General features: G+C 33.9%; 1 protein-coding gene across 3 annotated transcripts; it reads right to left on the reverse strand.

The window, feature by feature from the left end:
• Positions 1-277: 277 nt before the first annotated feature.
• Positions 278-12,243, reverse strand: GlcAT-S (Glucuronyltransferase S). 3 transcript variants are annotated; one of them, XM_018004825.2, is made up of 5 exons: positions 11,004-12,243; positions 2,913-3,185; positions 1,636-1,898; positions 1,211-1,562; positions 278-1,136 (listed from the first exon to the last, which is right to left on the reverse strand). In XM_018004825.2, the coding sequence occupies exons 1-5, from the start codon at positions 11,485-11,487 to the stop codon at positions 1,075-1,077; spliced, it is 1,434 nt and encodes a 477-aa protein (XP_017860314.1). In that variant the 5' UTR covers positions 11,488-12,243; the 3' UTR covers positions 278-1,074. The 3 variants fall into 3 exon arrangements, with proteins under 3 accessions (XP_017860314.1, XP_017860316.1, XP_089321666.1); XM_018004827.2 differs by having other exon boundaries at positions 11,115-12,241; XM_089465540.1 differs by having other exon boundaries at positions 12,001-12,240.
• Positions 12,244-13,505: the final 1,262 nt, after the last annotated feature.

A 13,505-nucleotide genomic window follows, 5' to 3' on the forward strand; every position in this document is an offset into this window, starting at 1 on the left:
AAAATGTAGTATCATTTACTTGGCTCATTATTGAAACGTTCGTTTTAACAATGTTCCCTGATTCAAGTCCAATTTCTATTGTGTGTGCATCGTTGCCTTATGTATTCAAAATTAAAGCTGCATTTTTGCTTACATTTCGATAATTCTATGCTTAAGACAAATGATCAGCGTATAACTGATGGCCGCAATTTCAATTTAGCTTCTCTAACTATGCAATTCCATAAATATTAATATCAACTGTACCAACAGGCCTTCAACTTAAAATAAAAATGTTGCATGAATCTTTTTAATATATATTTAATTTGGTAAACTAGTATTCGTTGTTGTATTTAATGGGCTTATGTTAATTTACTTTTATTATTTACAATCAATAAAATTAATGATATGATAGCAAGCTATTGAAACAAATTTTCAATATTGAGCTGCATATGCTTTTGAATTCTATTTAATATTAATTTTTGTACCCATTAAAAAAACCATTTTGCGATTAGAAGCTAAATCATTAAATTTAATAGTCTGTGCTTTCTTCTTGATGAAATTATATAAATGTATTTATAATTATTTTATTCCAAATGATATTTGTTTTGTCGATTTGCAAACGTCTTTGTAATTGCAGCTTTTCAAGCTTGATTTATACAACCTCCTAGCTGGAACAACAACAACAGAAATATGTTTAGCTAACTAAATTAAACAATTGTCTTTGAACTTTATATGATATAATGGCGTAGTCTATAAGGAATTTACGATAAACATAAGCGTTCAATTACAACTAATTAACAATATGACTACGATTTGTATTTAAATCATTCTTACGCTTTTTTATAATTTATATGAGAACCGAAATGGAGACCTGTTATAATTAACAACAAGGAAATATACAATGGAAATAATTTTTAAACTAGGCTTTTACAAATTGTGCTTTTTCCTGCTTATATATGTATATAGTCTCTAATTTGAACAAATACCAACAATATTGAACCGAAAATTTATTTTATAGCTATGAGTATTCTTAGATCTTTATAGTACGACGGTTGAAAAGTTGGCTTAGGCTCTGAGAGCTTCCGCTGGGGGAGCTCAGCTCAGGAAATATGCGTGACTTTTACTCTTGCCATTTTTACTGATCGTTGCGACGAGGCCTGATTGGGAAGAAAAAGCGAACGGCGGGTTCAGAGATTATCTGTAATAATTTACAAATTATATTAATACACACCTTCGCTTTCCGAAGCTCTTGCCACGCCCATTCGCTCAAGTAATCGAAAGAGTGCACCCAAATTGGAACGTTCATCCATGTATCTGTTCTCCAGACGCACCACAGCGGATTTTTTGTTTTTCGTCTGCGTATGCCACACAAGGATCTCGGTGCAGTTGTTGCCACGCGGTTCGATCTGATCGATGTGTAGTCCAATGCTACGTAAAAACAAATCCTCCTCATAGCCCGGCTTGTAGGGCATATTGACATTCGGATACTGCGCCATATACGACAGACTCACAGCGAAGCCAGCCATGTCGACAGGCCAGCGTCGACCCGCCACCCAAGAGTCTAGAAAGGCCACAACTTTGCCCTGACAAATCGAAAAAATATAGATTAATTTATGATGGATAGATTGGGATTCGAATTATCTGATATTTACTTACCTCTCGCACTACCGGCCCACTGATTGCATATTCTGCTATCAGTCCTACGGGAAACATTGAGACACGCTGGGTGTGCCTAATTTCCGAGAATAATCTTAGATCGTACGTATTGTCATCGTCACCAAAGTAGAGCACACCGTTGGTTAGATTATGCTGATGCAGCCATTGGAGAGCTGCACGCCGATTGGCCACGCCCCGCGGCGCTGGCTTCGCCTTGCGAAACTCACTGGGCATGGGACTGGCCATATGAGTGTAGGGAATACCTGGGAAAATTTATAGAATATATAAATAATTCACACAGACACAGATAGCTTTGTCGGCACAGCAGTGACAAATCTACCATTTATTTGAACAAACTAAGAGATAATGCACCTGCTAATAAATAAATATTTCTGAACAGAGATAATATAGTTTGGGATAAATAAATATTTATTCAGTCTGAGCATACAACTGATAAGCCAAGGGGTATCAAGAGATACGGTAGACTATTTTGAACTCGCATATTCGTAAACGAAGGGAATGCTTTTAAGAGAATTAACATTGACCGACTGAATCGGGAGAGAAGTTTCAAAAGTAAAGTTAAATATCATTATCATGAACTATTTTGAAGATATGCTTAAAACTCTCAGTGCGAAGAGACTATTTTTTAAATGCATTACTTTTAGGTCGTAATGAATTGAACTTTCAGTAAACTTTTCTGAAAATGAACTTTTTGTATAAAGAACTATTGAAGAATATGTCGCTAGCAGTGAACTACTTTTCAGTGAACTAATCCTGTAGAGTACTTCTCTTGAAGTGAACTAATCTTGGAGTAAATTATTCTTGTCGTCAACCTTTAATGGAGTGAGCTTTAGTAGTGAACTATTCCTTCAGTGAACTTTTCTTGTGGTCACTAATTCTTGGAGCCAACTATTCTCGAAATAAATTCATCTTGGAGAGAACTATTTTCATTATAAAAGTCTTTAGACATAAAATACTCTTAGAACTATTAGAACTATTCTTGCAGTGAACTACTCATGGATCGAATTAACTATACTTGGAGTCAACAATTCTTGCAACAAAATCTTTTTGGAGTGAACTATTATTAAAGTGGAATACTATAATAATGAACTACTTGTGAAACTAACTTTTGATCGACTACCACTATCATTACTCTTGGAGTCAACTATTCTTCGATTAACCTGCTCTTGGAGTGATCTAAGATTACGGTAAACTACTTTTGAATAACCTAACCTGATGAAAGCCCTATAATTGACCTATAATTGAAGTTTACGTACCAAATCCATTAATTTGCGCATCCAGAAATGTATCACATCCCTCGCGATCATTGGCCACCAGCCAGTGGAGTCTAGGCACATGGAGCAGGGTATACGCGAGCCGAGTCAGTTCGGGTATTTGCTCGCGTCTGGGATATGTTGGCGTTACGAAATAGATCACAGGCAGCTGTGCGTAGGCACTACGCGGCTTATCTCCTATATAGAGGCGACGATCCTCATGGCTCTCGCTGCAGATGTGCAGCGATTCATTCAGAGCATGCCCCATCATACTCCCTGCAAGAAAAATAAATAGAGCAGCAAATGAGAATACTATGGAAATCTTTTTATTTGAACTGCCTAAAATTAGGCAAGACTTCTGTGTGTAATTTTCGAGCACCCCCACTGACGTGATGACCACTGGCGTAGAAAAAACGGCTCGTGATTTGCAATGAGTGCTCAAATATTTTGTGTTATTAAAGCACATAGTATAAACATATATGTGTATACATACATATATATATATGCTTATGCTTTATATAAACTTTCAAGTTTATTATTATAATATTCAATCCGCTTGAGAGCACAAGCGAATGCTATTTATAATTGTTCTCATTAAGTGCATAATACAATTGGCCTAGCCCAGATATAGCTACATATATAAATGCCTGTGTATATATATATTTATTTTCGTAATCATTAAGGCACTTTCATTAGTTCATTCCGTTCAACTGGTTAAACAATCTAAAATAGTATGACAATATTGAGTTAATTTCTATATTAGTCATGTCGCTTCCTACAATTTTTAACCATAAGTGATAATCTGTAATATTGATTAGCTTCAAGTATTAAAGACATACCTATATCATGTTGCTAATGACGCAATAGCTCCAAATGCCGTCATTTTGTCAATTGTTATATGATAGATGGTTGAAGCGCTCGCATATGCATTTTCAAAACAATATCAGCCTCTATAATAATACTTTATATGCAGTCCGTTATCTGATGAAACTGTATATTATGAACGTGATAGGTATAGAGTGCAACTTGAGAACCCTTGCAAAGCATATAATATATATAATATATTGACTTCAGTTAGGGGCATTTAATTAATAACCTTTTTCGATTCTGCTATCTACTTAGACTACTTACATTATCATCGACTGGGTACTTATTTATTTATTAATATATCTATGTATATACGCAGAGTGTATTATTAAATTAAGAGCTGCATTTATAAGGTTGCATGCTCTGATCGCAATTAGCCTAAATGCAATTTGTTTTATTCTATGATAAGCCATTCAGCTGATTGGGTAAAGTATGTAAAATACCATTTACGCCGACTGTCATTTACGTGCGTGACTAATCGGGAAAGACTTTAACTGAAACGCAATTTTGTACGGATTGAGTCTATATATAAAAAATCAGGTGAATCTAATCTACACCTGCCAAATTTGACACTTTAGTTACTGTTGAGATTCCCTACGAAAAGAGAGAGAGCTAGAAATTTATTTACTTATATTATCTTAGAAAAAGAAATTAATCTGTAGATAACAACGTTTAAAAGTTCCCAAAATGACAAATCATGCCTGCAAATTAACAAGGGGCGTGCCAATAAACAGGACAGCGCCACCATAGAAAGACCCATGCTTATTAAATAAAGCATATAAAATCATTAAATTGTTTTTGAACCGTTAAAAAAGAAAATGTATATATTTTTTCTTTCGTGTTTTCATACATGTATTAAGAAAATGTTATTAAAATGAACACAAACTTCTATTATAAGTATAATCCTTAAGCTTCTCAATTTCAGATTCAAACCAAAGTAAACTAGAAATTGCACGAATTCTCAACCAACATAGTTTATTACATATTATTTATATGCAATGCAATTATCTTTGACATAATGCCTTTTAAGCCCTTTATAAATTACTTTCCCTTAATCACTAAAAAAAACCACAAAAGTGAAATTCAATTAGGTAATGGAATCTCGCATAGCTCATTTATGCACAGCTATATTAATTCGGGTAGCTTCTGTTACATAGCATGTGTATATGATAAATTAACGCTAATGTGCTTTTCAATCTTCCATAACGGGGAAAAAGCCTCATTAAAAAAGTCCCTTGATATATCTCTATTGAGTCTGAAACACGCAAGCCGCCGCGGCCCAAGATATGGGACCGCCGATAACTTTCACATGTACATTAACGGTAATAGCTAAAACTGTTCTGGCTGGCAGCCATCTATCAATATTGGACAGTTAGATCAGGTAGACGACGGCTGGTTGGACGGACGAGCGTTCACAATGCCATCCGCTTGCACTGTGAGCTCAATAAAATAGCTAATTAAATATCGACTTCTCCCATGAGACGCGCCAACCGTGTCCCCCGCACTGTAAACAGAGCGCCACACCAGGGGGCGCCCTCCATTGTCAGAGGCAAACGCCTGTGCTCGGGCCCTGTGACTGTGCCGATGCCTGTTCCTATGTCACGGTGTCTGTGCCTCTCAAGTCAAGTATTTACCCTTATTATGTATAGAGAATCAACAATTTGTGCATATTTATCGCAGCTTTAAATCGTAGCGTCTGCTCAATTATATGCCAAGCAAGCACCTGATAAGACTCATATATCAAATCGGTTGACGACTGCAGCAGTGGGGCGTACAGAGCTAAGAACTGTGACTGTGCGAAATAAAGTTATGATAAATATGTAATGATATCCTTCTTACATAAACAGAGGAATCTTGACAATAAGATAGTCAAGAGAGATAGCACAACGTAAGATGCTACATGGAAATATAATAGTCTTGGAACTATGCTGCAAATAAACAAGTATTAAAATATATTTAAATAATTTCACTTTTATAGTTTCAACAGCGTATATTGTATATTCATATGCCACAATTTCTTACATAATCATCATTCCCTAAATTTAAACACTTTAAAAATGTAGGGTATTTGTCAATTAAATATATACATCCATAAATGTATGTCCAATATATCAAATTAATGATTAATCAGTTTGAAGGTGAGCACATTTCGTAATTAGAGTAATTACTCTAATCAAAGCAATGGGAAAATCCCTTTTCCTTTTGCTTTGGGGAATATTTGTTCGTCAGCTCTGTCTGTCCAAAATTCTACTTATATTAGAACACAATACGAAAGAAAAGCGATTTAATTGCAGCATTGATAGAGACTCACATGATTGTATACAAGTTTCTCAACAAAAATATGTATATGCCAATGACTATACATCAATAAAACTACGAATGAATCACTTAGTATTCTCCGACAACATCATAACAAGCGCAACTTTACTCTTATCAATTTTAAGTGCCAATAGCTCATATATTATTATATATTTTTTTTTAATTTCTGGTTGACTACGATACATAAACATCATTTAGCTTTTTTACCCCATTTGTTAATGAAAACAGTAAATAGGGGGAAATAAATAATTTAATGGAAGTGAGCTTTTGAATAGATTTTTTTTTACCCTGAGCCCGTTAAAAATAATAATAATGTGTAAATGCATTTAACATAAAGCATATAGCATATATATTATTGATTCTAGTAATAAACTGAAGCGATATACATAGCTAGACGTCTGTACATCAGAATGAACAAATTTATCATATTTTAAAAAAGAAAGCAATACAATTTTTTTTACACCAAAGTCGACATCTCCATGAAAATCTAATAATGTTTTTAGGATAATTAAATATTTTTAAAACTGTTTCTTTCTTTTTAGTATGGGCAATATATAAATTAGTTTGCATAGAATGAAAATGTAAATATGATAAAATAATAATGTTAAAATATTAAAGATATTTTCTCATATCGTAATGGACATTTCCGTAAATAAATTAACAAAGAAATATTTATTCAACTTGTATTATTTACATATATACATATGTACATATTTACTTTCCAGTCTGCAGATGAAAAGCTCGAATTAAAAGTTTTTAAAATAATCTGCCTTCTATATTGTAAAACTTGATTCATTCAGCAATCTTTTATCAGCTCTCACATTTGCATTCAACACAATAAATTATTATTGTTGTATATACATATATACAAATCATTAGTCATTTCCTTTATTATATATTTGTATTTCTGTATTGTATTGTTGGAATTGTACTCGATATGCACGTGCCGTTGCCATCAATTACCTAAATCGCGTGCAGTTTTAATGCCAACTTTTGACTGACTAAATGCATATGTAAATACACAATTTAAAAATCGTAAATTTCTGTGCACACACAATTTGAGGTCTCGTGGCGTGTCCTAAGTGCATGCACTTGGGAAATAAAAGTCATGCCAAAAATTCATGGAATTTCGATGCAAAAACGTGAATTTGTAGAGATTTGCGTAACAGAGATTTGTTTGATAAAATTATTAAGTGCTATCGATTCGTAGTTCAGACTAAGAGACGAGTATTTGAAACTAGAACTCTTAAAAGTCCATTATTGTCCATTTAAATAAAAAAAACTGCATCTACAGCTGTTGTTGTCGACAGTGCCAAAGAAAAAAAATGCAATTAAGTCATTAAAAAGAAGGAAAATAATAATAATAATGTGTATTCGAGTCGCTGTTGAACTTGGAAACAGTTGACAGTTTCCATTGTTAATTGAGACAGAGCACGGGCAAGCAATCAACGTGACTGTGCTCCAGTTAGTTAATGAAACTTTGCTCATAAATAAGTTTTTATTATGAACTATATATGCATAAAGGTATTAGATTAAAGAGCCCGTACTCACGGTAGTACTAGGTAGTTTTTTAAATAAATATGAAAACGAGTTTTTAGGGAAATACGATAAAATTTAATTACATATGGGAACAAAAACTACAAACTGTAAATATTTAAATGAAAATTAATTATTAGCTTCACAGAGTGTATAAATATCTGACTTGCGGTTACCCGGTAGACAACGTTGAGATGCAACTAGATAAATATAGCATATGCTATTGAAAAATCGAGAAATTTGATGATTTAGTTTAATTGAAGGTAAATCCAGCGCTTAAATGCTTGAACTAAATTCTAATTTAGTCTGTTTTAGGGTCTCGTAGTCCTTAAAATAAACATTTCTTCTGATCGCCACTAGCATTTGTTTAGAGTATTCGCCTTGCAGATACCTCGGAATAAATATTATAATAAAAATAATAAATAATAATACACAAAAATTCTGTGTTTATGTTTAATAGTAATAATGTGTAATTCATATATCAAATTATGAAATTCATATAGCTTTTAATTTATTATAATAATAATTGTTCAGCTGCGGGAGTCTAATGGAAATATTCCTGCTCCTTATATACATTTGTATAAGACAATAACATCTCATTCCAGTCTAAATTTACTCTGCTTTAATATTTGCTCAAAAATTGCGTGCTTAAATTATTAATTAACAGAAATGTAAACTTTGAACTTTGAATTTTTTAAAGTGCGCCCATAAAGAATTTGAAGCAAAGTCTGTTGTGTTTATTTAATGATTTCTGGTTTTTGTTTTATTTACATTCGCTGCGAGCATTGTTGTTTGCGAAATTTAGACGATTATATCACCAAAAAAAAATTATGACTTCTGCGAACTGAAATCGAATCTGTATATAAATTATGTCACTCTCTTTGTTTTAGATTCGATTTTTTTACACGCCACGCATGAATCACACATTCCACACTTTGGTAGCTGAATTTTCCGCAATTTTAATTTTGTAGAGCTCATTTAATAGTTTTAATGGCCCATTTGAGATTTTCAACATCAAAGATGTTTTACAGTTGCGAAATTGAATTCGAAATCGCGTGCCAATGCACCTAGAGGTAAAATCAATCGATCGATGTCTGACCCGCAACGAAAGGCGAAATTATCTAATAAATTACGTATAAGGAATTAAAAGCGAAGAGCTGGAAAATGTGGCCTTGGCATGCACCGTGACTGGAAAATTGTTGCACGAAGATGTGGGTGGGCCACAGGGGTAGGGGCAGAGGGTGATGGGATAGTGGGATGGAGGCTTTAGTGTATCGATAAAAATTTGTTGCTGAAAGAGACAATGCTTAGCAAATTAGGCCAATTACTGCTAAATAATAAATTCCAACAACGACAGCAGCAACAACAACAAAAACATTTAATAAACCAACTAAGCCAAACGGCGGACCCAACCCGTCAGCTTACGTGCAATGATTGCCTCAACATTTGCTGGGCCCAAGCAGCGCCTGAAGTGGGAAAAGGTTGGGCAAGCGAGGTAAGAGAGTGAGAGTGAACGAACGGCATTGAGCGGAAAGTATGTGGCAGCAGAAGAGCGGGAGAGAGTGTGAGCGAGAGCCAGAGAGAGGCAGGGAGAGAGAGAGAGAGCAAGAGAGTGTGAGTGGCGTTTGAGTGTCGAGTGCTTGCTCGTTAGCCAGTTGTTTAGTTTACTTGAAATACCCTTACAGCGTGAACAACCTAACTTAGTAATGAAGTAGGTGAAGCTTTTTTGAATATAATATTATAAAATTTATATATTTTCAATTTGTTAAAAGCTTTGCGGGATTAAAGCCAAATGGAAGCACGAGAAAATAAGAAGCGAAGCATTGAATTATCATTTAAGGCTAATGCGACAGACAGAAGATATGAGAAAAGCGATTCTACGAACCTCTTTAAGATATTATATTTGACTTAAAAAAATTAGAATAAACTTGAGCAAAGTAATATTTTATGTTTTCAATGCATGTCCATAAAACTCCATAAAACATAAATCAATCCATTCAGATCTAATTATTTATTTAAATATTTAAGTCAAAATTTATTGTATTAAATTGTAGAGTATTAACAGTGCGACTATCCATGATTAGGTTTTTTCTCATTATATTAAAATTGCGACTTGGAAGGTGAGGTTATGCCACAACGACCAATAAGTTAGCTGTAAAGGTCTCCGTGGAGCTCGCTAATAAAAAAGTCGTAAAAATTTCATGAAACTAGAAATTTGGCGGCTCGCATACAAATCATGTCATAATACACATTCATTAATTTTTGTACTATTTGCTTTCTGTATTATACTTCATGATTTATTTGACATAAATGAAATTATATTTCATAATTCATATTATATGAATATGCGAGTTGAGCTAATTACAAGTAAATTGTAAGCCAGATTTTGTGAGGAAAAGTTATATTAGATATACATATATGTATATTATAGTTATTCTAAAAAAGCTCTTCATATGTAGTTTTCGTTTTCGTTATTGTTTTTTTTTTTTTTTTTTTTTTTTTTTTTTTTTTTTTTTTATATATATTTATTTATTTATGTATTTTCTTTTTATATATAAATTGTATTATTTGATATGTATATATTTATTTATTTATGTATTTTCTTTTTATATATAAATTGTATTATTTTTATATGGTTAATTATTATAATTTTTTCCAAAACATATTTCTCTCTTCCTGTTATATAATACATATTTAAAATTTGGCATATTTTTACTATATTCATTTCTTTGTTTAGTTTATTTATATATTATATTATATATAATTTGTTTTATTATTTTTATTATAACTAATTAAAATTATATAAATTTGAACTAACATTTTTTGAACAACGACAAACTGACTTAGCAAATCGAAACTCCCCAAAGCCCGTTTGTAGCGTAGCGCAGCAAAGCGAAAAAAGTGAAAGTCTTGGCTTAGATTTACTTGTATAGCACTCGCAGAAGTTGCAACAGTTGCAATGTCAGCCAACAGGAGTCGGCAGTGGTCAGCAGTGGGGCAGCTACGTGAAATGTAAGCAGCTATGTCTGTATGTATGTATTTATCTATGCGTGTGTGTACGTATGCATGTACAAAATCTGGAAGCGAGTGACGAATACATTGGTCTGATAAGACGAGCTGAATTGCTCATACATTAGGCGCCTGATTAGCTGGTCGTTCACTTGTTCCCGTTCAAAAACCAAACAGCAAACAGCAAACAACAAACAAACGAACACAACACAACAGAACACAAACAAAAACAAAGAGGAGGCAAGCACAAAGGAATGTAAACAAATCGACTTCGAATTGGGCTTGGGTTTGGCTATGAAGTGTTGGATGCGAATGCATAAATCGAGTAAGTGGAGAGTATGGAGAATGAAGATTTAGGCTTACGTATGCTTCCATGCGTGCTCTTGCTTGCTATTATGGTCGCGTGGAATGGATGATAGTGAGCTGTCGTCAGCCGCGTCGTCGTTAAGCTTAGTTTTATGTGCCGCCGCTTACCTATGCCGTTATGCGGGTCGACGTCTCCGTCGGCATCCTCCGAGTCTTGCGACTGTGGACTGATCACAAAGTAGATCAGAAAACAGACGGGCAACAGGATCAACATGATATATACAAAACGCCGGAAGCCGGAGTTGCCGGCACGGCCGTAACGTGACGCCGCCATGCCGCCACCCATCGATGGCAATTCGTCAGCTAGCTGGGGATGGTAGCGTATCCGTCCGTTTGACTGTGACTGCACGCCCGTTTCGCTTGTCCAGCGCTCGTGCTGCTCCGCGTCGAGACGTTCGATGAGGTCGACGACGTCGTCGTCGTCGTCGTTGTGGTCGTGGTCGGCGCGCAGCTCGAGTGGTTGATAGTGGGCACTTGGCATTGTGCAGCTGCTCTAATGCGGCGCAGGGCAGCTGTCGCAGCAGCTTCCAATGGGTGGCGATGGTGGTGGTGCTGCTGCTGTTGGTGGTGGTGGCAACTGCAACTCCAACTGCAACTGAAACTGCGGCAGCTGATGGAAGAGAAGGCACAGATAACGACAGCGCCGGGCTGTGTTTGCCATTTGTGAACCTAAACTTTGTTTCTTATTTTTGTTTATCTCTTTATTTATTATTATTATTATTTTTTTTTTTTTTTTAGTTTTTATATATATTTATTTTTTGTTGGGTTTCTCGGACGCTTTGACACTCGACCTATCTATCTATGCATATATACATGTCTGCAATTATACAATTCGTTCATCGTTACGCGTCGTTCACTGCGTCTTTAATGTTAATCTTAAACAATATGTATATTATTTTCTTTATTATTGGCCAGTTGTCGCAAAGGTCTCTCTTTCTATATATATATGTGTGTATCTTTGTATATATGCAAAAAAAAAATCACATCAACTCACACAAAACGAACGCACAAAGCCACAAACACACGCGATTGAGAGAATGCCGCATGCTTTTTTAGGTGCTCAGCAAAGAGACAAACAACAATACAAGGCAACGACTACTGAAAAAGTGTTGCTTAATATTAATTCTATTACTTATTTCGCCTACTATTCGCAGTCGCCTATTTTGTTGTTGTCTCGATGAGTTTGACAGCAACACTGACACAGCCGATGGCAGCCAGAGCTCCCTCACATTTGCCGAATGGAGCGCATTTTGCTCTCTCCCTTTCTCACACGCTCTCACGTTGCCCATGATTGGGCACAGCTGGTGCCACCCAGAGTTGCTCTGTTTTACACTATTTTTTGTCGTGGTTGGTGTCTTTGCTAAATGCTCATGTCAGTTTAGTACTGAAATTTCAGGCTCTTGGCGCGCATTTAAAAATTATTTTACAACAGTTCTTATACATTTAATACAAAATCTATTCTTCTTTAAACTAAACTACTAGAAGGTAGTTTTTGTCATAAATAAATTAAATCATTTTTATTAATAATATTAAATAAATGAATAAATTAACATATATCAAATAAAATAATAAATAATGTTTTGGGATAAACGATTTCAAAAATTATTGCTTTTAAGATTTTGTTAATTTTAATTATATATTTTATATACTTTATTTATTTATTTATTTATTTTTATCAATAATATAGATTTATATGCATTTATTATAATTATTTAAATATTGTATTTATTTTGACTATAAAATTTGATAATCAAGCAATTATTTTGTATATTCAATTTATTATGTAAAAAAAAGTTTGTTTAAAAATTTATTTTGTATTGCACCAAAGAGAATATTTATATTAATATTATTTGAATATGTAATGAATATTGAACATTTTATAGGAAAAAATTTGAAACTATAAAGTCAAGTCTGGATATGGTCTAAATGGCAAGGAGGTAAGCTTTTTTTTTTCGATTTACCCAGAAATTTAAATGATCGAGAATTATCGAGAACAAATTATGTTCAAGGAGGTAGAATTCTTTTATCGAAGATAGAATGTTTTTACGCGATTTTCGATTTAGCGGGGTACACATAATCGAGACTCAAGTGTACATACTTCTTCCAACTAATTGCTTTGTTTAGATTTAGTTTCGGATTTTAAGAATTAAATGTAAAAGAGACACTTGTCTATGAAAATGAAAATGAATTCAATGGAATATTTACATTAAATATCTGAAGATATTAAGATATCTGTGATCTATGAGTCAGTTTATATTCAACTATATATTTTACAAGTAATATGTACTCTTCATGAAGGTATATATACATACATACATACATACATATATATACATATACATATATGTATATCTCTCTAGGCCAATCAGTCTGGGTGCAAAAAGACTTTCTTATCAGAAATGACTTTTCATTTTTTTGTTGGTTCAATTTGTAGACTTTATAGACCTGACTAGTATCTTATCTAATCTGGAATAGTTGACCCTACCTAGTAACTGAAAG

This window comes from Drosophila arizonae, chromosome 3 (genome assembly GCF_054131065.1).
Source record: "Drosophila arizonae isolate 15081-1271.41 chromosome 3, UAZ_ARI_1.0, whole genome shotgun sequence".
Classification (NCBI taxonomy): Eukaryota; Metazoa; Arthropoda; class Insecta; order Diptera; family Drosophilidae; genus Drosophila; species Drosophila arizonae.